Source organism: Fistularia commersonii, chromosome 23 (genome assembly GCF_037954325.1).
Source record: "Fistularia commersonii isolate RoL2024-O1a breed Wild chromosome 23, RoL_Fcom_v1.0, whole genome shotgun sequence".
NCBI lineage: Eukaryota > Metazoa > Chordata > Actinopteri > Syngnathiformes > Fistulariidae > Fistularia > Fistularia commersonii.
In genome coordinates, this window is record NC_141306.1 from 6,921,757 (window position 1) to 6,949,456 (window position 27,700).

A 27,700-nucleotide genomic window follows, 5' to 3' on the forward strand; every position below is an offset into this window, starting at 1 on the left:
CAGCAACCAAACAGCGTCTCAGCTAAATTACCGCCCCCCACCGATGCGGAATGATATCACTTTTTAACGGTGGGAAATCGACGCCCTCCGGTGGTAACCTATAATAAGAGAAATGCAAAGGAGCATCTCTGTTATTTTTTCTCGGTTGGATAGTTACCAGGAAAAGTTTATTTCATTTCCTCACCATCGTTGAGTTTCATTCAAGCATTATTTTTCCAGACAGACCTGGCTTGAGATATGAGTGGCTCGAAAATGCTCACTAAATACTTCTTACTTTAACATCCCTGGATTGGTTAATTTATTCCGAATTTATTTTGACATTCTACGCGAGGTATGCGCTTTGTTTGTGTTTGGCTAGTCCAAGGAGGCGTGTGTCGTGAATGCGCATGCTCCGTGGGCACCTTAGATAGCGGAAGACCGGAACCGGATATCCGGTGACGTTTTTTTTTCTCACTTAACGGCGCTTCATAGATTCGAGCGGAGGTTCCGCCCCCGACGCCGCATCCAGTCCTACTCATCATCCGTGATAGGACAGACCACCCGAGGGCTACGGGAACACCCTGTCAGCTGTTACATTGAGGGTCTTAGCTTAGCAAGTTAACGACGGCAGAAGAAAAGTAATATCGCCGATCCGCGTAATGGAGAGCAATGCTTCGAGGTACAACGTCCAGTTGTATATTTACGATCTATCCAGAGGAATGGCGCGCAGCCTCAGTCCCATCATGTTAGGTGAGTAACGATGCGGACGGAACAACCGACCTCCCGGCCGTGGGAAGAAGATAAACAAGACATTTTAACATCGGATGGATCTCAACGTCGGTTTTATGCGCTCTGATGGTGTTCACCTGCAGGGGATATGCTTCCCTCGTAACGATCGAGGCTTCACTGATTTATTTTGGGCAAATAAATTGCGAGCGATCATTGATTTATACTTTGTGGGTCTGTGAGTCCTAACGCTCAGTAAATGCCGGGGAAAACCAGCTAAAAGAAAATCCCCAAAAGACCCAGCCTCTTGTACTGTTATGTTAAAATGTCCCCGCTGCCTTTATGCCACTTTTGTCTTTTTTTTCTTTTTCTTCAGGAAAGCAACTGGATGGTATCTGGTAGGAATCCTCTTTCTGCTACCTTGACAGAACCACCTCCTGGCTTGAGATGTAGATGTCAGGCCTCAGGAGACAAGAAGTTTGTTTGCCGTTCAGTTACCCGGCATTTAAAAAAAACCCACGCCTGGTTCAAAAAACAGCTTCTGTCGGCATCTCTTTCTGTCCTACTTTAGTCCAAACCGCAAAGCAAAGCGAAGCCTAATTAGACACACTGATTGTAGGATTCGGGGACACTTTGGGAGAATAATGGGTTACATCAGGTTGCCCTGCCCTGGATTTACCCCTTTAAAAACTATCTTCTAGGCACACGGCCATCGTGGCGTACGGAGATGAGTTCTTCTTTGGAGGGGAGGGGATCTCTAGTTGTTCACCGGTAAGTCCGTTAACCAGGGAACTGACTTACTTTCATCGTTACGTGAGGGATTGTTTGACATCTTCAGGGGAAAACTTGTGATCTGTTTCCATAATGTGAAAAACCCACGTTACCTAACATTTTCTCTCAGGTCAATCAATCAGATCGTGCTTGTGACCAGTTAAATAACATCTGCGTTTAGCTTTCATAAGATTGTTAATTGGTTTTATTGTCAAGTTGCAAAATCTTGTTTGGGAGGTCAGTTATCATGTTTCAGTCACTTTGCGCCGTCCTCGCTCGCCGTGGAGCTCTTTACAAAGATAAGTCCGATGGATTTTATTTCTTTATTTACTCTGTATTGGCAAACATGTGTGAAAACAAGTGGGGTATTATTCTGTCTATTGAACCAATCCAGTCAGGCTTTCAACGCCCCAACACAAATTTCACACTTCTATCTTTACTCATAAGAAACTGTCGGCTACTGTAGTTTTCAAAACAATTAACAGTAAATACTGCCCTTGTGTGGGAACACCGTGTGCTGTGGATAATTATCTTTATAATTGTATTTTGAGGCCAAGCAAAACTTTTATCTATGCTCAATGGATAGCATTAGCTCATGATGTTACTTAAATATTGTTTGTAAATTCTGACTAATATTTCAAGCTCTTATATACAGAAAAAACTATCTTGATCATATATATACAATAAAACAGAAAAAGAAAGAGATTAAGTTATAATGGAAATGATGGAGAAATTGAGAGTCAATATTGGATGTTTTTGCATTATGATTTTGCTAAATGGTAGGTTTATGACAAAAGCGTCTCCTCTGGTTTGTATGAGCAAAGGCTCGACAGACCTGGAAGTTTCTGTACTTTTTCCAACTTTCAAATTTTTAAAGTTTATTTTCGCCTGTATTTTGTGTTATTTATCTGTAAGAATGGCGGAGGGGGAGACTAAAAAGCTTGAAACAACTATTATGGCACCATTTGATATTTGGGAATATTTTCATCTCTGTAGTTAATGAATTATAACAAATGTTAGCTGCTTAATACCAGTGTAACTATTTCTAAAATTCTTCATATAAATACTTGTATTTTTCTTGACATTTCATTTTTCTGTTTTTGTGAATTTGTCAGGGTGGGACGATGCTGGGTCCTCCTGACACGGTGGTGGAGCTGGGTGAGACCGAAGTGTCCGAGGAGATCTTCATGGATTATCTCTCCTCCTTGGGAGAAAGCACATACAGGTTGAGAACCTCTCCGTCTTACACCCTTTTACAGCGTTGTCTTTTTCTCCTTTTACCAACAAGCAGCTTCCTGTTGCTTTTCAGGCGCCTGAATCCTCTGGTTTCAGTGCCACTACGCAAAATTGTCAGGGAAAAATGTTCAAAACCTTGATCCCTGGCTGTGATTGGACATCAAGTCTGTCTCTCCTTCGTTGACATTTTTTTTTTTTCATAACTCTGTATTTCCATCTCCCGACGAAGACTCTTCACTGCAGTTTCAACCCTGTTTAGCGAACGTTGGCTAAAAGACGTTTCGTGGAACATCAGGGAACATCTCTTGCCCAGTCAGCGCCTCCTCCTGGTCGCACCCTGGCAAGCAAGACACCGGCAACATTAACTTTAAACTAGTAACTTGAGGCTAATGTTTGTCTCGATGTCGAATTTAACAATCATTATTTGAATTTACATCTGTCAATTGAAAAAAAAAACTGTTCTCGAGCGTTACCCAAGGAACATTTATAAGGTTGCATTAATTCGAGTGTTGCTTCAGTATATTTGAAATATTTTAGCTGTTACATCAATCATGATATTAATTATGGCAGCTATTGTATGTACCAATGGAGGCTCCCTGCTCAGTTGCATTCATGTGAGCCGCAGTGACTGATGGTTGATCTCATTTGTCAACGTCTGAGGGATGGAACTCTTCCACTGTTTCATCGAGCTGACAGGGATGGGTTTGTCGCCGCTTAATTGTCTAGCTTCCACAGACCCATCTCGCGATCAATCTTTTTCTGCGAAAAAGAGCGTTTTAATCGTTCCTTGTCCTTTTCTTGTTTTTTTCAGAGGCGACAGGTACCGTCTCTTCGAGCACAACTGCAACACCTTCACCAACGAGGTGGCTCAGTTCCTGACAGGCCGACCAATCCCATCCTACATCACTGACCTACCCTCCGAAGTCCTCGCCACGTGAGTCTCGCCTCTAATTAACATCTTCTGTTAGAATCCTGTCACAACAGATACATTTTGGTGCAAATGGCACAAATATTGACTGAAACAAAACATATTGTTGGCCTAAAATACTTTGGTGTGAAAGTATTCAAAGTCTCCTTGTGTATTTCCAGCCCCTTTGGTCAGATACTGCGCCCCATTCTGGATTCGATCCACATTGCACCCCCAGGAGGCAACGTCATCAATGGGGGAAGAAACATGTAAACCAAGGAAACAACCCTCATAATGTCACTTCCATTGTAGTCAGTCAGTGAGACTCTTTTCTCTATTATTTTTTATTTTTTTGAACGAATGAAATAGTTCATTGATTAATTGATTTTCCAAGTATTATTTTGTTGGAATCACTAAAGAGTACTCCCATTCCACTACAGCTTATATTGCATTGACTGTAGTCATTCTTGCAAGGTAACACTAAACCAATGCACTTTAAGCTTATGTAAGCTAAGTAGATACGAAGTATTTCAGCTTGGAGCCCTGCTCCCCAAGCCTAGACCAGGAAGGCTCGCGCACCCAGGTAGCCACTTAACAGGTTCTGGACTGAAGTGAAGGCAGACGAACGCCGCCAAGAAGCCGATGTCAGCATGTGTTGCTTTTCTGCCGTAGGCGACAAACTATCACGTCAGAAAAAACATTACACGGATACGCGAGTGAGATCAAGATTATCCTGCGATGAAAACCTCATCCATCGTAGTTTCTCTCAAACACTCACAGCTTTACCCCTTCGTGAAAAATGACCTCGTGCACGTCAGGGCATCGGGCTGGTCTGCTGCTGACTACAATGGAACAGACTTTTACATCCACATGTTACATATGCTGTATTTCATTTTCAAAGGATGCGGGTTCTCGGAGAATCTGAGATGCTCGGTCAAATCTTGGCAGGACTTTTAATGTCGGTGCCACTTGAATGATTTCTGGATCCTTTTATTCATTTATATTTTGGTTCGTCATTGGGTTCCCATCAGCACTCTGTTTGTTATTCAAACATTTGTCTTGTTCATTTCCTTCCAAATCACCAGTGGTCATCTGGTTAGTATTCCGTCTGTCTCATGGCTGATGAGACACTCAGTGGGTCAATACTTAACGCACACATGCAGCTACAGAATGAGTTGAATCAGTTCTCTTGAATTTGTTTTTAAAACTACATAATACACGTGAAAACAGACTCCACATTGCTACGATGCTAACTGAAGCAGCTGGAACAGCGATGAATCTCTCACTGCGATATGATTTTTGGTCCCGGAATCCAACACGGCTGTTTTGCCATTTTGAAGAATCACACATGTTAACAGTAGCCAGCGGGAATGAGCAAACACGTTCCTGGATAAACCCAGGGCTAGTGAAGAAATGGTTACTAATCCAAGAAAGTATTCCAGTTTTGTCAAACTATGTAAAATGTTTTTTATAAAATCCTTAACACAAAAACAATTCAAAGATTTGAAATTTAATTTAATGACTTTGCTTGTCATTGCTGTGTATGGCATGGCTTCAGAAACCCTATTTAGAAAAGGCTTTTGGTTACTTATTAGATAAATGTAATAATCATATGATCTTTTTTGTTAATTTCATTTTTGAATTTTTCATTAAATGTCTGATCTGTAAACAAACTGCCTCCGTGGAGGTTCACGCTGTGGCAGCTGCGGTGGGCCTGGGTTACCGGCTCCAGAGGGGTCACATTTTGCACTTTTTTTTTTTTTTATAAACTTTGCCTTCCAATTCATTCTGAACTTAATTCTCGTACAATATAGGTTCAATAGAAATCGACTGTGTCCAGGGCAGAGCCGCTAGAGATTGCCCTGTGTACTTTTAACAGTTACCACAGTGTGTTTGATAAACACAATACACACCTGTGCCTTCATTTCTCTCAGCTCGGCTGCATTCGCTCACAGCTATCGTACTGCAGATGCGCCATTCATCCACGTTTATAATAATAAAATAGTGAATTTACTGTCTGAAGGTCCAGAAAGCCTTAAGTCAAAGATCCCAAGTTGTAAGAAGGCCCTCTTTCTTGTTGGAAATACTTTGAATACACACACTCCAGATTCAGAACGCCTGCGATCTGGGTGCATTATTAGTCTGCACTTCACATTCAAGAAAGATCCCATTACTGTCAATTATCTAAATACATCTCGTGCGCAACAGGTTTATCTGATCAGAATTAGTGTCAAACATGTACTAAGATACAATGAAGGATGGAGGAGGGACAGGACAATAATAAATCTCAAAGAGTGATTCAACAAACAGTAACTTTCCATCGCCTTCTCCTGCAATAAGTGAACCGCGAACAGCCTCTGAGTGGTAACTGTCAACTGTCAAAGACCGGAAGGTTGGATGTTATTGTTAGTATATTAGAAGAGCAACTAAATACAATCCAACTCTGAAAATGGCTGCAGTAATTTTCCTCGTACTAATCTGTTAACCGGAATACTAATCTGACCGCTTCAATGTACCTATCTAGTCACCCTGTGTTGCTTTGATATAAGTTGCTGCTACCTATAGTGTTCAAATATCAGAGATATTTATGGATTTTATTCCTTATTTAGGCAATCTGAATATATGTTTGTGTATATTGTTTGTTTTATTTGTGTCATTGTTTTTGTAATACTTCCTACACATAAAGCCATCGACTGCAAATCAAAGAATCTGGTGTGCTAGTTTTTTGATCAAGTTCAACAATATGAAGGTATGTACTTGGACAGTCTTTGTTTGACAGACTTTAAGTTCACAAATGAGGTAAATATTAGAGTCCAGTAGATGAATCCTCTCCATCATCAACAGCTATCAAACCTGAATAAAGTCTCAAAGTGCATTTTGTCACTGCAATTCCCTGGAGTAGCACAGGAGGGCAGTGTTGCAATTCATTTCACCTTCCTAGTATGTCCTCCTTTGTTTTTGATTTCATTCATTCATTTAAAACAAACAAAAAATATTTCAACCACACCCGTTCTAGACTAATAAACAGCAACCTGTCCCAGTAAAACAATCTAGACCCCGTAAGCAACAGTTTGCACTAAAGTACCATTCATTGCAAAATACATTTCAATTAAAAAGGCAGAACTGGAAGATTACCATCTTAATCACCTTGAACAAGTGTCCAAATAAAAGTGTCGAGTAAGGATTAATGTTTTGTTTAGTTTATTCAAAGGACGAATGAAACACGGGTGCCTACACGGGTCATTGCATCGGATCGCTAATCAAGACGACAAAGCTAGTTTTACAAATTAAAACAGCCTGAACAATTCGAAGCAAAAACACCGGAATACTTAAGAAGTTACGAAGTTGATAAAAAAAACTGTCTTAAACTGACCCTGGGAAGTGACGGACGAGTCAGTTTGTGCAGAAAACGCCGCGTCCGTCTGCGGCAACGAGGTGCGATCTGGCAACACTGCCATCTAGTGGCGGAGCGGCGACACTGCAGGGCGCTTAGACCTCACACTGCCACACACTCCTCACACTGCCACACACTCCTCACACTGCCACAGGTGTTCCAAACGGCAAGGAAAAAAAAAAACTGACGTTTTTGGAAAACTATTGATTTGAAAATAAATAAAATAAACGACTTTAAATTCACTTGTAATGTAGCTCTAAATTGAAATAAAAGCCGGCTCAAAAATATGACCGTAGATGTCGCGAAGCCTCGGAAACGTATTTATCAAGAAGTCGAGCGGGCGAGCAGCTTTCATTGTCAAGCCTGACTTACCTTTATTGAGCGATTTAAATATCGTCAAGGCCACAACAAAGAAGGGGTCTTACTCTGCAGCAGAACTATAACTCTTCAGGACCCCTCAGCACCCTCCTCCTCCTCCTCCTCCTCTTTCTCCTCAAAATGCAAAAAAACAAGACAGCGTGGATAATAAATGCAGAGCCTCCTGGCCCGTCCTTGTTCCCTGCAGGTGAGAAGCTGAATCAGCTCAGTTAGCTGCACAGTTATGAGTGTCCAGATGACGTTTGACAAATGTTAACCTTCTCTCTCTCCTCAAGGGTACCGTCAGCCGGGGTCAAAGTTCTAAGTCTGCGGTGCAAAGCTAAGTGAGTCACACTCAGCCTCCTGCCACCGTGACAAATCCCCCCCCTTGTGACACACAGGAAAATACAAGCGGAACAGAGGCAGAGTCACCCCTAAGTTTCCATTTAATTTACAAAATCTCACAACCACTTTTACAAAACCGGTGACATCACAATACGTAGCATTTGGACTGACCTACAAATCCACCCATGCCTTTAAAAAGCGGTGCCATGGCGTGACATGGTTTTTGACAGTCCTATCCCAGCGTCGCTTTACGATCACAGGCCCAAACAAACATTCGCCCTCTCATGCACGCCGGCAGACCCGAGCAAGAGTCTTCAACAAACTTGCCGACGGTGTAAGAAATGTAAGATAATGACACTGTGGGGGCTCTAAGCAGCTCCTCCAGCCAAAGACTGTTGCATCCTCGCTGCAAGGAGCGCAACCGCAGGTCCTCCATCCCATCGGCCGATTCTGCTCGGCTCTTTTCTTTTTAAACTACTCAGCTACCTCCATCCCTATTTTGCCTTTCTTTTGTATCTCTCATATTCTATATTTTGTTTTTTTTTCTGTTGTTTATATCTTTTTTTTTTTATGACTACTATTTGCACCGGTGCCCTGACAAATGAATTTCCCCATCGAGGGATCAATAAAGTCGATCTTATCTCGTCTTAATTTGCCCTCGTAATTGACCAACCGTGATTTAAGTCCACCATCGCAGCTTGCGCGTCCTTCCAAGTCGTTTATTTATCCAGTTCACACACATGTACTTCTTGTTTAGCTGCACCCACAGCCTCACCTTTGACCTATTTTTTTTTAAAGTGCAGCCCGTTTGTTTCATTTGTTGTCGATGCAGCTGAAGCGCAACATCTGGAAGTGCGTGTTCATATCTTCGCTCAACTGCAAGACGAAGGTCCTCGTGTACCATTCTATGAGTTGTAAATGAGGCTTCGAGACAGAAAAGAAGTATCCGACGGCCAACGGCAGGTCGGTTGGAGACGGGCGGCGATGTGTTGGTGGCTCTGGTCTGAGATGAGCGGAAGCACATGTGGCTTGTCGGGAACCGAAATTCCATCAGATGCCGTTGTCTGGCTGAAACACACGCTTGGTTGAAGGTGAGACCTGAATCAGACAAGAAGTCCTGCAAAGTCTTACACAAGCTCATGTCCGAGTGTGTGTGTGTGTGTGCGACAAGGAAGAAGAAAAGAGCGATGCTTTTAACAGTTGAGCATTCTAAAAGTAACATTTTCATTAGCTCTCTGGGAGATTATGCATGAAGTCTGACATCCCGAGATTTAATGTTTCTTTTAGCACTGATATGCATAATTAAGGGAAGCATGTACCAGTTCTGAAGGTTACTCTGCCACTTTGAGCAATAATTAATGTATGCAGCACAGAGAAACACACTGTCTGACTTCTGGGTAACCGGAAGTTCACTTTGTAGATTTTCCGTTGTTCTGCAGGGGTGCAGATCTTCTACGCCGACTCACTCGCCAGGAAACCGCTTATCCTTAAACATCGGGCCGGGCTGTTACAGACGCGCCGGGTCACATGAAATCTCGCTCCGTTTGCGAATTCCTTTGTTTGTTTTTTCACTTTGTCATATTTCTTTGGGTGACGTAGTCAGAGAAATAATAATCCTGGCTGATGCTCGTTCTCGTCGCTACGGTCGCAGAGGGACGATCTCCGCTGATTCTCTGTGAAAAAGCGTTTTTCGCTCGCAGCCGTAGATACTCTTTGTTTCCGCGGAGGTCGTCTCCACGTTTAATTAAGCTCAGCCTCCCAGGAGTCGGGGAAAACGTTGTAAGCGACATCGCTAAGTGTGATGATGATCCTTGTCTCGTCTTCCTTGCAGAGGCACGGTTTCATCTCTGCTGCGGGTGTCAGTTTGAATGAACGTCATTTTTTTTTTTTTCTAGTAGCCTCTTTTCAGACGTACAAAAAGCGAGTATCCTCGCGTGCACTCTTTAACTCTCTCATCGCTTCTCACCCCCTTTTTCCCCTGTATTTGTTCTCCGACACTCTGATCCGACACCCCTGCGTATCGTCCTTGGTGTGCACCTTTCATCCGTCTTCACCTCCCTCCTCTACCTTCCTCCGCTCCCGTATCAGCTTGTCATGCCCGTTTCTCTTTTCTTTAATTTTTCACGGTGCGCCCCTGCCAAATGCGGTGACCTTGGTAACCCGAGAACAGCACCCCCTCCTTCTCCTCCTCCTTCCTCCCTCTTTCTCTCACTTTCATCCGCCCTTTCCCGTCTTTCCCGAACCCGTTCCTCGACCCCTTATCGTTTACCCTCATTTGATTTCCGCCCTAAATTACCATCGCGCTCCCGGGGAAGGGTGGATGAGGAAAGCCGAGCTCAGAGAGGCCCTCTCTTTAACCTCGCCCACCGTGAGGTTTCGGCTAGTTTCATCCGCGACCACCTCCAGCCGCTCCCACCCGTCACGTCGCGACCTCACATGACTGATCTGCATGATATCTGTCTCTCTCACACACACACACACACACACACACTCACACACACCATCATTAACACAGCTCACGCCAGGCGGCCAAATCTTCCTTTCTCGTAAGCTGATTTGAGATATGCACGTGCCTTGCATGGTATTCATTCTAATTATTTGAGCGCCGAATAATCCCGGTTTGTCCTTGGTTTTTCGATATTATTACGCGGGGCGGAGCACGCCGTCGTCCCGTCCCGTTCGAAAAAGGCGGCGCACCTCGCGGTTTAGCTATTTTGAAAAGGTTTTTTCGCTCTTTTTCTCGCGCTCAACGGGATTATTCTCTGCTCTGTTCTGTTTTTAACCGCCTCATTATTTGTGCTGCCGCGGCGTTGGGTTTACGGCGAGCCGAAGTTAATAACCACCAAAAGCGTCCTCTTTAATCTTCAAAATAAATCATTAAAGAAGCAACGACGCAGAAACGAAAAGTCCTAGAAAGCTGCTCATCCTGTTGGAGGTTAAAATAATAAAAAAATTCCAAAAAAAAAAAAAAAAAAAGGCTTCTTGTGCGCGTGCATGTGTGTGCGCAGTCTCTCTGAACTCCTTCCACAACACTGACCTAATTTTCATGCAATCTGTTTATTCGATGTTATGGTGTGGGCGGCGGTGTTACGAATCAGCTGTTAAAAGTAGGTCACCGAAACAGGAAGGGAGCTGCGAATTTGCAGACGATTGTTTGACGAACTTTCTGTCGTGGCGAATGTTATCGTCTTTGCTCCTGCGGGAGGTGTCGTCGGCGGCGGCGGCGGCGGCGGGGGGGCTGATTGAGCAGAAAGAAGCTCTTTTTACCCGGGAGCTACAAACACACCGTACCCACATCAAAGATTTCATTTATAACATTAAGCTCCACGGCTGTGTGCGAGTCAAAATGAAAATATGTATGTGAAGTCAACATTCCGCTCGAACGGGCGGAAGTTTCCCCAGCGTTCTACCGCCTTGATGACAGAATGCTCCAGAAGCTTAGAGACAAAATTCCGGCGGAGCTCTGCGACCGACTACTGCGTTCTTTGCTTAAGAGAAACAGCGTGACGTTTCTTGTCTGCACGGTTTTGGGGATTCGAGCGCGACCGGGATGTGGCAGCATCCGGGATATCCCGGCAGGATAGCTGGCAGCGGGTCCTTCTTATTTCACGGAGCGAGCAACTTAGCGGCGACGGTTAAGCCGAGCGCCAGAATCACGGCTCCAGACCTCCGGATGTCTGTTCAACGTCCAGCGGAGACAGAAGCCAAAGGAGCGGCTTTGTCCTGAGCGGCCCAGATAATATTCGCAGATCTTCCGACGTCGTCCGCCGAGGAGCCGAGGGAGATCGGAGACCAATCTGATCCGCGCATCCGGGCGGGACGTGGGGATTTGAGCCCCGTTCAGAGGATTCACTGGAAGAAGGTCAACGTTTCCCTCCTAAGCAACGATAGAACCTCCAGACAAAGATCCCGAGCGGCTCCTGCGGGCGTATTAGCTTCCCCGGAGAGATTAACCACCGATATGACCGATTCCTTAAAGGTCTCATCCAATAAAAGGCCAGAATTTAATCCCCATCCGGTCGTTCGGTCCGGCCTATTAGCTGAAGGTATATGTGGAATGACTGATGTGGAAGAACTACATCACCGGTCTCACTTGACATTATACAGGGGATCAACAACTGGAAGGCCAAAGAGAAATCCATCCGGGGAAATGAGCTGAGGGGTGAAGAGAAGAATGTAAATCCCCCGTTGATGGCTTTTCTAGCCTCCGGACTCCAGCGAGACGAGGCATCTCTTTGAGCGCAGCATGAGCTCGGGCAGCGCGGGGAGCCGGGGAGCCGGGGAGCCGAGGCCTAATACTGTGTCCATTACTTCCTTAAAATTGCTACCCGTGATAACTGGACGGCCTCCGGTATCACCCCGTTTCGTCTCCAGGAGGATCGTCTATTTTCGGAAAGACTATAATATTATCATCTTCAAACTCAGAGGATCATCCCCATCCTCTCGTGTATCTTTAACTTTTGCCCTGATTACTTATTGACGCTGACCGCAACGCTGTTGTAAAAGCTCGGCAGTCGCGTAAGAAGGCACCACGGTAAACATCGTCTTGGATTTCATCGGTAATATTTATGCTGCGTTCAAGTGCTCTTCGGGTTGTAGTTTTGCGGGAGACTGCGGAATGACAGAAATATGCGGAATAAACATGAATGAATATGCGGATTTTTCGTCCAAATATTTAAGAACATATCTCAAATAGGCAAAAATGGTCAAATCTCAACTGCGCGCGGACTCGAAATGATTCCAATCCAGCAGGTCCGGGGTTCATCTCACAATGAAAACGGTAAAACTCAAAAATGCAATTACCTCTTTGCGCGCTCAGACCTCAGCGCTCGCACCCCGACGCAGCCGTGCACTTTGTCCGATTTTCCTGCCGCAGCGCTCCCCTCCTGCACTGCAGTCTATAAATTCTTTTCTTATTCACAGCTGCAAACGTGGTGTTTTTTTTTTTTTTTTCTTTTTTCTCCAAAGTGAGATCATGAAAGATTGATCCGAAAACACGGTGGGTGGCAAAGGGAAGAACAACAGAGAGAATGGGATAGCAGGGCGTAAAGCGCCGTCTGTCTGACTTGGTGTTCGGCTGCCGCTAAGTGTTGTTTAAGCTGCAGTCAATAAAGCAGATATTTGATTTGAACGGCACGTCCGGCCTGATCGGGGATGCCATTTTCCCCCGATTGGGAAACAATCAGGGCCTCAAAACGCTCACCGGCGTTTGCATTTTAATTCAAAGAACAGCTTTTCATCAACTGAATTTGCCCGGGAGGCATCCCGCAGGACGCCCCGCTCCTGATTGGGAGGAAAAACAATTACCTCCGCCGTGGAGCGGCCGCTGCAGGTGCTCAATAAACACGGCCGCGGTTAGAAATACTGAGCCGAACGTGCGCGAGCGGATTATTGAGAGGAGCAGCGGGAGTCTGGCTGAGCTCCCCGAGGGGATGCGGGAAGGACGGAGAAAATAAAAAAAAACCTTTAACACTCCAATGATTTACTTTTTTGATCTTCGGTCGATGGAGTTCCAAAAAAAGAAACTTAGGAAACGGATGTTTTCGGTCGGTCGGTCGGCGGCGAAAATCACGTCATTTCGCGACACGATGGAACTCGCTGCCGAGAAATTTACCGGTCCGCGGTTCCATTCTGACGGATCATTCGATGTCGTCTTCCCAGCGAGATCCCAGAATACCAAGCGGACTCACTGGTCCTCGTGTCGGGTCTGAAGGGAGGTCGGTTGTTGCGGAGACAAAAACATAAACCTGTCGGATGAGGGGGATCGATTCCAGCGATGAAGTGGAAAATACGTGGTTCCGGGAAAGGTGACGGGGCCGGTTCGGTCTCCATGTCCGGGTCAGGATTCGGCGGGATAGAAAGTGCGACAAAGGTCACGCTCTTTAATATTCACTCTGTGGTGCACTGGACTTGGGACCGACAGAAATCAAGGGTGAGCGTGCAAAAGAAAAGAAAAACGATTGTTCCGTCTCCCGACCATCGGTGAAGGATGGAGCCCGGAACGACAGGTAGATGAATCTACCTGTCTCACACCCCGTATCGCTCATGATTGAAACCTCCAAATACAAATTTACGAAGTGACTTTTAAAATATTTCTGTCCGCACACAACTACTCAAAAACTTGATCCATCATATGTATCTCCCACCTGAAGGATAAGTCTAACGCTCTCGAACCTATTCACCGGAAACGCTCATCGGGGTGATTTATACCGATGCCTTTTTCCATCTGGAGTGTCGAAGAGACGAGCGCCACAATAATACGATGTGGTGGGGTTGAGGGGTTGAGGGCCGCGCGCCTTCTGAGAGTGTGTATCCGTCTCCCTTTCAGAGCTCTGAAGGGAAATTGGCCTCGGGGTTGAGAAATGGCGGCGCCGCCCCTCGGAGCGCGACGCCCGCTCGCCAGATAACGGGAGAAATGGAGCCGCAGGGGCCGAGTCAGCAAACCTTTACCCGAGGAAGGAGAGAGAGCGCCGGGACGCCGGGAACGCCGGCCGAGGTCGAGGTCAGAGTGACTGACTGCGTTACTTTCTGGGATGGAAACACTCTTTCTAGTGGTTCATAGAAATGAACCCATGACACACACACCACAAACTACACTGCTCAAAAAAATAAAGGGAACACTTAAAAAACACATCCTAGATCTAAATGAATGAAATATTCTTATGAAATACTTTGCTCTTTACACAGTTGAAGGTGCTGACAACAAAATCACACAAAAATGATCAATGGAAATCAATTGTATCAACCCATGGAGGTCTGATTAGGAATCACACTCAAAATTAAAGTGTAAAAACAAACTCCAGGCTGATCCAACTTTGATGTAATGTCCTTAAAACAAGTCAAAATGAATCTGTGTTGCTTCCTGAGTGGACACTATGATTTCACAGAAGTGTGATTGACTTGGAGTTACATTGTGTTGTTCAAGTGTTCCCTTTATTTTTTTGAGCAATATATTTGTTTGGCTGTGATAAGACTGCAATGACACACACACACACACGCAGACAGAGTAATTATAGTTGTGCCCAATCATCATGAATTTCCATCGCTTCAGTTCATTTCTCGCAGTCTGTCTCCGCCCCATCAATCCGTCAGGTTTATGGTCTGTCCTCTCCGCTGCCCATCATTTTCCCCTTTGAAGCAGACGGATCGATTTGGGCCCGTCGTCCCTCATGTGGGGCCGTTCTCCTTTTTCGGAGCCGCCTTCATAACAAACCGTTACATCAGGAGCTTTAATAACTCCATAAAGATTCAGGTGTTTCAAAATCTGCGCCTCCTCCATCTCTCACCGTCGACATAAATGAAGCCGGGCGAGGGGGGCGCGGGGGTTCCAGTCCGCTCTCTCCGGGGAAGGCTGAGTTTTAATTTCCTTCCTGATATGGCCCGTGGAGGCTGACGCTGGGTCTGCTGTTTGTGTAAGAAAGGGCAGTGAATCTTCCGCCAGACAAAAGAGGGATGGACGGAGATTTGAAAAGATAGTCGGAGAGAGAAAGAGAGAGAGAGCGTTCCTCCTCGGGGGAAGGTCTGCGGTTTAATTGCCTTTCTGGAGCAAAAGATGGAGCTCAGTCCTGATCTCTGTCTTTGCCTCGCTCTCCTCCCCCCCCCATCCTCCCTTTACTTTCCCTCCTCTTCCTCACTTATTGCGCTTTCTTTTTCTTCTCCGATCATTTCTTTCCATCCCTTCATACCCGCATGACTTCCACGCACTAAAACACGGGCGCTCGTCTCTTCCGCCGTTGGCGTCCAACCTCCTCCCCTCCGTCCTCCGTTTGTCCTCTGAGAACCGACTCCTAATGAGCCGCATTGAACGATACATGCGCCAGAAAACACACACACACACACACACACTCCTCCACCTGGTTGCAGAGAGAAGCTCCATCTCTGTCTCCGTGTCTCATTTCGTATTAATGGAGCAGAAGAGAACATGTGCTGATCAGAGGGAAAAAGTTTGCGTCCTTTTTCCGATCGATCGTAATAGCTTCTTAGTTACCGGCGTGAGGCCGTCTTCATACACCATTCTCCTCATTGATTTCTATTTAATAGGAAAGAAATCTAAATGGAAGCATCTCAGAAACCAATCTTCAGGCTCTCTCTTAGTGTACGCGTGGGATTTTCTCCAGACTCGCTGAAAACATCGGCGAGGCGTTTATGTTTCTGGCGTCTCGTGGCCGGCAGCTGAACTTTGAAAGAAAGAGAAGAGGAAGATGTTGGCAGATGTTTGATGTTACCATGGATATCATAATTTATGCCACTTTACTTAAAAAAAAAAAACAAAACACCCGCATCAGACACGTTGTAGATCTCGCCATCTTAACAAAATATGGGTTTATACATTCCAGCCTTAAACCCCAAATTAAATATGGAGGAATGTCTCATCCGGCGCTGTCAGATGTTTGAGTCGGAACTCCCGAAACGCATCCCGGTGAATTTCGAAATTGAAACCGATTTGCATGAAACTGTGTTTTTTTTGTTTTGTTTTGTTTTGTTTTTTTCTCAAGAACTCCAAAAACACACACGTGATTGGACGAACACGCGGCGGCGGCAGGTTTAACCTCCGCGCCGAACCCGGACATCTTTTTCTCCGCCGCTCTCGATCTCCCTCGCTTGCGGTGACACTCCGGTCATTCTGCGACGAACGCCCGCGTCTCGGTCCCTGTGCGGGCGGAAATGTCATCTCTCCTTTTTCTCTCAGATTTCCTTTGTCCTTGCTTTCCTTCCTCGTCATTATCCGGGACAGCTTCATTCTTGTGACCATTTCCCTTTTGACGATATTTCTTCACCGGATGGATATTCCCTCCCCTTCCTCCTCGCCCGCCCGCCCGCCCGCTCGCTCGCCCTCCTCGTCCGACTCATTTGTTTCTCTGTCCCGTCATTATCGTGGTTTTTGTGTGGCGGCTCACGTCTTATCTGGTTCTGTCAGGTGTCGGCGGAACTGCTTTCGTTTGGCGGGGATGCGCAGAGGTGATCTGGTAAGATTCCAGCGCGCCGCCTCTGTGCTGAAAATAGCAGTGCATAATCTTAAATCAAGCTGCATTACTCACACACCTTTTAAATAGCGGTAATGACCTTCCCGTAAAAACAGCGTATGGAACAGAGGGCGGCGTGAATGCCGAACAAGCTGCGATCCAAACAAGAAGCCAGAGGTCACAAATCACCGTTCGGGAACGAGGCGGGACACGGAGAAGTCGTGTTGATTTAAAACTCTGGTCTCAACAGGCGCCTAATGACAAATTAGCACGGTGGAAACATTTTGTGACATGCGGTTATACGCCGCCATCGGGGTACCTCGCTAAGGGCAGCCCTTGATACACTTCTTTCGTTCCCGTCCCCGCTTTCGTCCTCTTCATCAGCGCGTGATCGTCACCTCGTATCTCCCTCGCTCTCTTATTTTCCCGATGATCTCGACTTGATCCGCCTCAGCCGTCCCGCCAGGCGTCCACCGTGACTTTATCTTCACAGATCACGTCAGCATGTAACTGTTAGCCCTCCCGTTAATATCAGGATGAGACGCTTTCATCCTTCTCTCCCTGGCGCTACCGGATCCGGTTGAGGCAGAAGGCCGTCCACTGCTCGAAACCCTCCACGGTTTCTAAAAGGGCAGTGTTTCCTCGCCTTCGTCGCCAAGCGCTCGCTCGTGGTGGAACGTTGGGTTTCTGTCGATCATCTTGACAAGATGGCAAGCATCATCAGACAACTGGGAGGTGATTCGCTGCGGCATAAATAAAACTGGACTTGACCGGTTATGGAGGCTTCGCCATCAGCTGAATGGAAACAGCAGCAACAACGATGACGCACGGAATAGAAATGGACTGAAAAGGGATCGGGCAAGGAAGGGTTCAACTGGTATATTTACAATGATATTAGAAACTGCGTAGAATGGTGTTTTTTTTAATTTATCATTTTTTTTCCAGGGATTTGCGTCAAGATTCTAAGCAGAGTTTGCAGCCCGACATTTCAGGAAGTTCTCGGTGATATAATTCAGAGTAAAAGATGGCGATGGAGTCAATGAGGTAAAACAGGAAATACACCGGCTGAGCATTTTTCGGTTGAGCCGAATGTCGAAGAGGGCAAGGAAATTAACACCCGGGAGCTTTTCTTTTATTGCCTTTCCTTCTTTCTTTGCGGATGCTCTTAACGGCTCCCAGAAAATGAGCGAAACCGGATGTTTCGGAAGTGAGGCGAGCTTCGTGTTGTGACCGGACTTTGCTTGGTTTGAGTAACGCATTCAGAATTAGCGCTACAGTTTTTCTGCCGCGTCTCCTTTTACTGCCTGAATGCACCGCGGCCCACTTTGTGTTTGCAGAAAGAGTGAATTAGTTATGACAAAGTAATATCTGTGTATTCTCAGACCTAATTACGTTAGTCTCGGCTCCCAGCGTGCTCACTGAGAAAATTGTAATTATTATCATGGACACAGACGGTGGCATTCATTTTTCCTTTTTTTTTTTTTTGAATCCCTCTGTGATGGATTTGGTCCAAACCCCTGAGACATATAAATGAACTGTGACATAAAGGACAGCTGGAGATGATGCCCATTGCTGACTGTCCTTCACACGTGCGCACACAAACTGTGCACGCTGCATCTCTGGACAGCTGTTTCCAGATTCATTAAAAAAAAAAGAAAAAGTCCAAGCTACATGCTTGCCCCGTCAAATTAATGTTCCGGATTTCTATCCCCGAGCACTTCAGCTCATACTATTGCATTTTGGAGCAGACTTGACTCACACGGTGAAAATACTGCGGATGTGATTATAATGAGATGTCAGCGTCACGAGCCCCCATGTTTGGAAATGAAAATTGCTTTCCCTTTTTTTTTTTTTTGACGATGCCATGTTGCACGTGTGTGCCTTCCTGTAAAGATCTGGGCTTTTAAGAGCGCCGGTTCAAATCCAGGCCGTCGCCTTAAGACGCACCTGGTTGTGATCTGAACCTGCTTGAATGCACTTTCAAGAGAACAAACAATCTCCCCGAGCGCTTGTGTGACAAATAGTACAGTAGTGGTACACCGCTGTACGACGCTGTATTTTATATTTCTTCCGATTCTGGTATCAAAACTCCGTTCCTCTTTCCCTTCCGTCGTCTGCACGCTCTCGCATCCCCGCGCATTACAAATGCGTATTTTGCTCCATTTCTTTCAGCCACCCGTTTAAAGGCCAGAATTAGCTATTCTAATGTTTACGTTTACATTACGATACGATGTCGTCGGAGGCCAACGTGGCGGATCGACCCCCGCGCTCTCCGTCTGTCCTCACGCAATATGTAGTGAACAAACCGAAGACGACGACACGTTTCTTGAAAGATTTATTCAAACAGGACACATGGGCCGACATTAGTTTATTATGTTTGCATGAAAATTCTGCTCGTTTTACTTCATACCTAAAAAAAAAAAAAGAAATACTAAATAAATGTCACTTGAGTTGGATTGAATGACATCAGGTTACCCAGTCTGCTTTAATATCTAGAAAAAGCCCTTATATAAGCTGAGTAGTCAACAAATTCCATAGCAGACAAGTGGTACAGCATACATATATACACAAGTAATACATAGCAATCAAAGGCAACCTATTGCTGCCTATTACAATTTATCATGAAACAACGCATATATTTTTTTTGTATTATTTTCATTTTTTATTTTTTTCACCGCTTCCCTCCAACCCTCCGGGCTAATGTGTGGGCAAAGCGCTCGGATACGATGCGATACCTTTTCACGCTGACGACATGGATGCATGTTTATCTCACGAAAAACTGAAAAAAAAAAAAGATCACAAGCTTTAAACGCATGACGTCCTCTGGCGGTGGGCGGGTCGGTGTGTGTGTGGGGGGGAGCGGGGGTAGTGTGCAGCCATGAGTTTAAAATCTGGAAGCACGTTAAACTTTCCGTTGGTCAAATTAACAATATATTTTTTTTTCCCAAAGTTCTGTTTGTTTCTGATTCCTTGAAAATAGCACAGTACAAAAGAACCAACAAAACAATTGAACCGTACACAATAATCTATATATTGCTGGGAATCATGGAGCGCAAGTATGTCTACCAGGTTGCATTCACATCACCTGCGGTAGAATACTTGCGGTATTTCTTGAATCGAGGGAGAAAGTGTTACAAACAACAGTCAGTTGGCTCTGAGTCGAGCGAAAAACGCCACAGTCTGACGACGATCGGAGGAAATTGAGTAAGTTCGCTCTAAGCTGACGATCCAAAACGGTTTCGGCATTCACGCCGTTTTGGATGTAGGGGCATCAGTTAGGCGTACTCAGTTTCCTCCGATCCAAAGCTTTTGGTCCTGTTTTGTGTCCGACGAGTACGTGGACGTGGTGCGGAAGATATAATTCTCGGACACCTCCCGCGTCGCACGTGTGCATGGAGTTTGAACATGTTCAAGTATTTACATGGCCTACGACGAGGAGGTGGGTGGGGGTGGGGGGGGACTCAGCCGCCTCTCCCGCCCGAGTAGCTTCGTTTTCGGGCGAAGGTCGGCGCGGCTGGAGTCGATCGTCCGAGACTTTTTTGCCCGTTTTGCACTTCTGACGAGATTCTACCGAAGAGCAAAAGCACATTTGAGAACCGCCCGCGATTTTGTTTAATCTGTCAGACGGTCAACGTGAGACGACTCAGCCGTCAAATTCAAGGAAAGGTGGGAGGAAGTGTCTCTGACTGTGCCACTGGCCCGCCCTCAGGCTGCGTGTCCAAGGGGAGGTCACTGTAGATTCCCCTCTTGCATCGTAAATCCGGTGTTTCCAGTAGGTGGGTATTTTTTTGGGGGGCGCCGGCATCCCAACCCCCCGCCGCACCAGGGCCGGGCCGAGCGGCGGCTTCCCCCTTCAGCTACTGTCGGCGGATGCTTTTGGAAGACGCTTGCATGAGCGCGTCGACACCCAGAAGTAACGTTCGTGGACGCACCCGGACAAATTAGAGTCACGTCCGTGCCGCTGCATTTCTCTTTCCAGTCTCGGCTCCTTCATCTTTGTCCGAGCCCTCCGCGGATCCCATTCTTCCCGCTGACGTCCCCTCGGATTTAACACCCACACACCCTCATTAGCGGCCGCCCTTAACCTCCGACGGCTCGGCGGGGCTCCAGACGTGCAGGCAGACCCAGATAAGATGGGCCGGGGATGAGTGGGTGCTTATTGCTTTTCTGACGCATATTGCTTGTTTACTTGCTGTCATTTCGCGTTTGCTCTCCACCTCTAATGCTTTCAGAGCGATTAAGGACAGACCTCACACACTGTTTTCGGGGAGGGCTTTTAGAGGCCGAAAAGCTTTTCACGTTTCATGTGAAGTGACCCACTAAAAGTGCGGCGCCTGCCGGGAATCAAAGACACGGGGAAGCCGCGACAGACAAAACCTGCAGCACCGTGCGTCACGTACTGCGACTCGCCGACACCGGCGGAAGCAAAGATGCCTTTTGATGCATATTCACGGCGCGCATATCCCGTTGATGCTTTTGTATTCATGATCCCCTTCCTCGGCTGATCTCTTATTACAAAAGCACGCCAGCTGCTTGCAGCGCCACTCAAACAGCTCGCCTAACAGGTTTTCCACATCTTGGAGGGGTAAAGTAGAGGAGCTGCTGCGTCGCCGCAAACAAGAATTATATTGCTAATTTATTCACCCTCATTAAAGTTTGACTCCGTTGTGGGTTTGCTTGTGTACAGTAAGGGCTCCATAAGATGGAGAGGAGGAAAGTGGGATTATTTGGCCTCTGAGCCATCTTGTAAGGCTCTCAACAAGTTGAGGAAAATTTGACAAATAAAAAATATGTATATGATATAATATACCTTTTTTTTTTTTAGATAATTATAATCATGCGCTTGTCTTTATTTTGAGCCTTTAGGTCAGCATTTGTCGAATTAAACTCGCTAGCTTTCAGGACGTCGGCATTTATATATGTGTGAGTGCAATTGTGTATCGGGGAGTGAATCTGCCGTCTGCCAGTTGGTGACTGACAGCGTCATTAATTATAGTTTTACACACACACACATGCGCGCGCACACACACACACACACTCACACATATACACACACACATGCAAGATAAGTAGACCCACTGAGAATATCGTGGCACATAACAGCTTGGAGCACTGGGTGCCAAACATCAGACAAGCGCTCGGTACCATCGCATAACCCTCTATGGATGCTAACACAGAGTGTGTGACTGTTTGGGGGATGGCGGGTGGGGAGGGGGTGGGGTGTACAAAGAGCAAGGGAAGATAAGAAGAAACACTGAGGGAATAATAAAACATGCTGGTAGAAAGTAGATAATGTCAGCTTTGCGTTTGTGAAAGCTGCTTCGGAGAGGATCTGAGATGACCGCAGCCTCTCAACACGGCGCCGCGTCGAAATGAGATGCTCATTGGAGGGACGACGACGTCGTGTGATAGGCAGGGTCAACGGTTGGTTCTTATAAACCTTATTTACGGGTTCATGAAGCTTCATTTTTCACATGATTTCTTAATATTCTGATGGGTGTTTGTTGGGGTTTTAGTCACAAAAAAAAAAACAACAAAACAGCTGTTTGGGTTAAAGCTTGGCGGCATCCAGGTCATTTATGATATCCAGAACAAATATTATGATTTTGGCTCATTTTGTGAAAAACTGTGACCCACTGCTTCTCCTCAGGGAGACTGAAGGCCTCCTGTCGCATAACGTTGCTGGACCTGCAAGCAGAACCTGGTCAGCATTTACCCTGCTGGTGTGTGTGTGTGTGTGTGTGTGTGTGTGTCTGAGTGAGAGGATTTGAGTAGGTGTGAGTGACTTTAAAGGGTGAAACGATTTGAAGGCTTCCACAAATCTCATTGACAAGTGTTTTGTCGATATCAAACATCTAACTGCAGGGGTGGCGCAGCTGTTTGAGTGAGCAGACATTCAGTTGTGACAGGGAAGGCGGGCGCCATCGCTCCGCCATCGCTCCGTTCTTTACCGTTTATGCGAAAAACACATTTCGGAAAAAAGAAGCGGCTGAAATAGAGCGTTTGTTCCAGGAGCCATCGGTGCCTCCTCCTCCTCTATTATGTGAATCATTTAGCATTTGATCATAAAGTCATGTCTTTGTAAACTTATGGATCGCGGAGGGCGGAGATGATCCGTGCTGGCAGGATAATTAAATCTGTCTCAGTGTGCACTATCGACATTTTCCGAACACAGTCTCATTAGTAAAACCCAGAGCGGAGGAGAGCGAGATCTCACCGACTTTGCAATTCTTGATAAATCCAATCTTTTGCCCTTTTTCAAGTCATCCCGGAGTTTATTTCACATTTAGAGGAGCGCGAGGGAGGCTCCTCGGAATTTACATCTGAAATGACCGCGACCTTTAATCGGGGCTTTACATGATGTTTTCCTTTTTTTTGCATTCTGTTGTAAGAACTAGAAATAGGAAGATAAAGAGCCGCAGGGGGACCTTCTGTCGTGGACGGATGATTAACGGTATTATTGTCTAAGAACTTCATTTTAGTACAAATACATTAGTTTACTACAGCTCGCGTGAATCTGCGAATCTTTATCGCAAATGGGAACTTGTAACCCTTTTTCATAAAAGGCTAATTATTCCCTCTTGTGTGGTTTCAGTGCCGCTGACTCTCATTCGTTCAAAGGTTGTTTTATGTTTATTTTTCTGTGAGATCCTTCTGTAAACTGACAGACGGAGCCTTTTGCCCTTTCTCCGGTCGTGGCGACTCGTCCGGGAGGATAGTTATCACCGACAGGAACGCCCACTCTGACCAATATTTGCAATTAAAATAAACCATCTGAAATATTGACCAAAGGGCTAATCCATGTACTTAGTTTATGAGGAAGAGTCACTGTGTATGTATGTGTGTGTGTGTGTGTTTGGAGGTCTGCCTTGGGACTCCGACACTGTGGGAAACCACTCTTTGTGTGTGTGTGTGTGTGTGCGTGTGTGTGCGCGCGCGTGTGTGTTTACATGTTCCACACACTTCTCATCTCATTTGCCTCTGGAATGAGATGAATAAACCACCTCCCGCTCTCGTCCCCGGTATGAATGGCCCGGCTGATATCTCACCCTCCGAGGGCTGGAAGGCAGTGGGAGCTGACAACACAATGCCATTGTCTCCGTTGATGGGAAGCCAGAATCTGCCCTACCAGCCTCTCCGTCTTTGCTGAAAGAGAGGGCCGTGTTTGTGGGGCAAACGGAACCCGCGTGCGGGATTTCCAAGTTTTGCGCGAGGTGGTGTCGGAGCCGGGTTGCAAGCGGATGCGAGGAGGAGGAAGAAGGGGGAGCTGCGTCGACGACCTCGGAGGCAATAATTACAGGGAAACGCCAGGTTGAGAGAGCGGTAGCCCACTCGTGCGCTTCGGGCCGCCGCCGCCGGCCGGTGGTCTCGCAAGTCCAAAAACTTGCATTGTTAGTCTTTTCGGTATCTACAAGGCCGACGAAAAGGCAGTTAGAAAAATCTGATCAAAGGTGATATATGCTTGCCTTCCCCTGCCTCCACCAGCGGATATAAAGATATCTGTGCATTGAAATGCTTTCCTCCCCTCTGAGCCGGGACGCCCCGGCCCCGTCTTTCAGACGGTGACCTCTGTCTTGCTATTAGTGGGCATCCCCTTGTGCTTGGGGTGCACGTGCGGCGAGTGGCCGTAGCCCAGCGGCTGGGAGAAGAGCTCGGGCAGCGTCTCGATGCTGAACTGACGCTTGTTGGAGTAGGCCTGGCGCCGGCTGTTGGGCTGGTGCAGGGGTTGGTGCTGCTGCTGCTGGATGGGGTGGTGCTGCTGCGCCTGCAGGCCCATGTGCGACGGCGCCGGGTACTGGCCGTGACTCTTGCTGGGGTCCCACGCTTTGAAGGCCGAGCTGGAGGTCAGCGGGTGGGTGTTGGTTTTGGAGATCTTGGGCTTGGGGATCTGAGAGGCGTTGATGGTGATGGCCAGGGGCGCGTGGATGTCGGGCGGCGGGAGGAAAGGCTTGTCCTTGGGGTGGAAGTTGATGGGCTGGAAAGTGGGCGGAGATTGGCGGTGGGTGTAGTCCACCATCGGGTAGCTCTTGTAGTAGTCTCTCGCTGTCGGATCTGGAAAACATGACAGCGAGATAAGGAGGGGATACAACACTTGACCTTCTGATAAACAAAATTGAATTAAATTGAATTAAATTGAATTAAATTGAATTAAATTAAATTCCATTCAGTTCAATTCAATACAAAATAAATGAGATAAAAGTAAAAAAAAAGAGAAAAGAAAAGCCCCAAAACAAAACAAAACAAGGACATTGTTTAATAGAACAGAATGAGACCGAGAAGAGAGACTGTGTTTGTGTGTGTGTGTGTGTGTGTGTCCGAAACATGAACGATCAAACAACGCAAACCAGGACAAGAGGGGAAATAATTGCAAAGAGTCAGGAGCAGAATACAATAAGGAGAATGGAGGGAAGAAAAACAGACACTGGTGAAGAAAAAAAGAGGGAATGTGGGACGGACTGAGGGCAGGAGAGAGGCAGGAGGAGGAGGAGAGGAGACAGGAGACAGAAGTTATGAACCAAGCAAAAAGTAAGGGGAAAAAAATAGAGATAATAGAATTATTAATAGAGTGTGTGTGCGTGTGTGTGTTTTTTATGTATGCGGGCAAGCAAGAGAATAAAATGAATTACAGACTCTAAAATGAACATGAAATTTTAACATTTTAATTAAATCCAACTGTAATCACTGTATTGTAACGAGAGAGATATCACAGGATGTGTTCAGACATGGCTCTTCGAATAATGAGGAATAAAGGTCACTTTTTTTATTTCCCAAAAATAAAACTTAGACGTCCCATCGTTCGGTGCAACGTCAACAGGCAAGCTTCGTAAACACACACACACTCAGAGAGACACACAGGTTGAAGATAACGCTGTATTACTGACGAACGAGTAGAAATGTGAAGGTATGAATGCTGGTGTTGAAAATACGGACGGGAGTCCGAGGAGAAGGAAACAAAGAGGAGGTGAAAATCAGTGTGTGGGAGTGTGTTGTGGAAAAGGGGAGATCTGTAGGGATTAAAAATAGAACGGGTTCAACACGTCAAGTCAGATTAGTGTGAGCACTGTGAGTGGAACTCTACTCTGCTGTTCGGTCACCCCCGACACACACACACACACACACGCACACACACACACACACACACGTGCGCTCTCTGCCCCAAAGACACTATGAACCTTGTTTGCTTTGCCCCATTTTATTATTTTTTTTCCTGAAGAGAAATGAAACACTCCTTGGACATCCCTGCCTCTGAAAGAAAGGCCGGTCGGCTGCAGGTGTTGCATCCGATCGGATCTTTAATACCGGCGCGACAACCGGACTATATTACTAGTCTCAGTTGGGTTTAATCCGAGGAAATGAACGCCGATACGTGTGTGAAGCGTGAATATGCGTGTGTGAAGCGTGAATACAGCAGATAAGAAGCTCCTGATTGTGATCCTTGTCATTTTAACAGTTTGTTTTTTTTTTTTTTTTTTTTTTTGGCAGGATAGATCACCCTCTCGCAACTGAGTGCCTGGGTGTGATTTGTTGGCCTGCGAGGGGGAAAATACCCCCCGGGGGGGAGCGCGGGGAGCTGCCTCCTCAGTCAAACTTTCCCCTTCCCGTCGTCTTTGCGGCTTTCGATCAAGGCTCGAGAGCGCGACCTCGAGGTGCGAACGCGAGAATCCCCGACGCAGGAGCGCTTTGTCTTCCTCGCACCGTCTGCAATCAGCAAAGCAAGTCTGGAGGAAATAATTTGATTTATTGCTCGTCCGCTGTTTCCTGATCTGTCTCCGTATCGATTTTTCTTTTTTTTTTTTTTCCCCCGTCTTCAATTTATGAGCCGCAGAAGTCGAAATAGCCCGGAGGCCCGTCCCGAAACCCCCGACCCCCGGCTACCATCGAGTCATTTTTATAAACCTCCCGCCGGACAAAATGACAGATAACGCTTTCTTTTGTTTTTACTCCGCGAGGATGTAGCTTTACATTTACACCTGTCGGGGAACTATCCTGCACCCCCGCTGTCTTGTAATTGGTTATTGAACAAATGAAATGTGGATATCGGTTGCACCGCAGGGCACCTTGGCGGGAGGGAGGGAGGGAGAGGGAGAGACGAGCCGGTGCCTCTCAACCAGTGTTCGGGTTAGTAAATCTAACCTTATCTAACAAGCCGGTTCAGAGATCTGCGCTCTCTATTTGTTTTGGGACAAAAATGTCCTCTATCGCTGCACGTAGGCTCTATCGGATGTGGACGTTTGAGCTCCGCTCGGCGCCGCTAGAAACGACAGCGATGGTGAACATGCGGTTCGATTCACCAATACGGTATCAGGTGATCTATTATCACCTGGAAAGGAACCCTGTCGGCTCCGTTACATCCGGCAGCTGTTACACAGCACAAATCAATCACTCTTTTCTCCTCCGAAACAAAACCTGAACGGCACGCGGGGAATCTTGTCGATAAAACATTAACGTGCGCGGTGAGTACAGGCTGTACGAGAGGACGGGACACACACACACACACACACACTTCTCATCAAACTTGACAGCTCGGGGCCTTTTGCTTGACGCCGCCCACCTCAGCGCATCCGGCACTAATAAGAGGCCAAAACACACGTGCATGAAAGTTACTCCTCGAGCCTTTTCATTTGTATTTTTGAATTTTTACTTTGTATTTTAAAGGTAAAACACCAAAGAGAAGATTTACGGACATATTTAGAGAGGATATGAAGGTAGTTGGTGTGAGAGAGGAGGAGACAGAGAATAGGGTTAGATGGAGAAGGTTCATTGGCCACTTATGGAGGGAAAAGTCGTAAGGAAAAGAAGAATTTTACAGGTAAAATAAATAAAGCCAGAATCCGAAAGAAAATGAAGCCATTCAATAAGATAAAATACAAAAAGCCAGATACTTAAAACTCTTAAAAAAAGCTGTTTAATTAGATAAAATGCTTAAAGAAAAAATCCGAACCCTTACAAAGAGAAAAGGCGGTAGACGCGCGGCTGAGACTTCTCTTATTAACAAGCTTTCCATGAGGAGAACGGCGAGCG

General features: G+C 46.3%; 2 protein-coding genes across 2 annotated transcripts in view; one reads left to right on the forward strand and one right to left on the reverse strand.

The window, feature by feature from the left end:
- Window positions 1-504: 504 nt before the first annotated feature.
- Window positions 505-6,324, forward strand: desi1a (desumoylating isopeptidase 1a). Its single transcript, XM_086170682.1, has 6 exons — window positions 505-729; window positions 1,082-1,103; window positions 1,407-1,476; window positions 2,592-2,701; window positions 3,524-3,646; window positions 3,802-6,324. Exons 1-6 carry the CDS (start codon window positions 639-641, stop codon window positions 3,890-3,892), a joined length of 507 nt encoding a protein of 168 aa, XP_086026808.1. The 5' UTR covers window positions 505-638; the 3' UTR covers window positions 3,893-6,324.
- A 16,452-nt stretch (window positions 6,325-22,776) lies between these two features.
- The window catches only part of LOC147220845 (protein shisa-8), a 56,282-nt gene continuing 51,358 nt past the window's right edge, over window positions 22,777-27,700 (reverse strand). Inside the window, exon 5 of the mRNA XM_086170371.1 lies at window positions 22,777-24,730. Within this exon, the coding sequence (XP_086026497.1) occupies window positions 24,234-24,730 (497 nt within the window). The 3' untranslated portion in view covers window positions 22,777-24,233. The remainder of the gene's footprint in view (window positions 24,731-27,700) is intronic.

Coding starts and splice junctions, on each gene's coding strand:
- desi1a (XM_086170682.1), top strand. CDS start 639: ATGGAGAGCAATGCTTCGAGGTACAACGTCCAGTTGTATATTTACGAT. Junction 1,104..1,406: donor AAGCAACTGGATGGTATCTG/GTAGGAATCCTC, acceptor ACTATCTTCTAG/GCACACGGCCATCGTGGCGT. Junction 3,647..3,801: donor CCCTCCGAAGTCCTCGCCAC/GTGAGTCTCGCC, acceptor GTGTATTTCCAG/CCCCTTTGGTCAGATACTGC.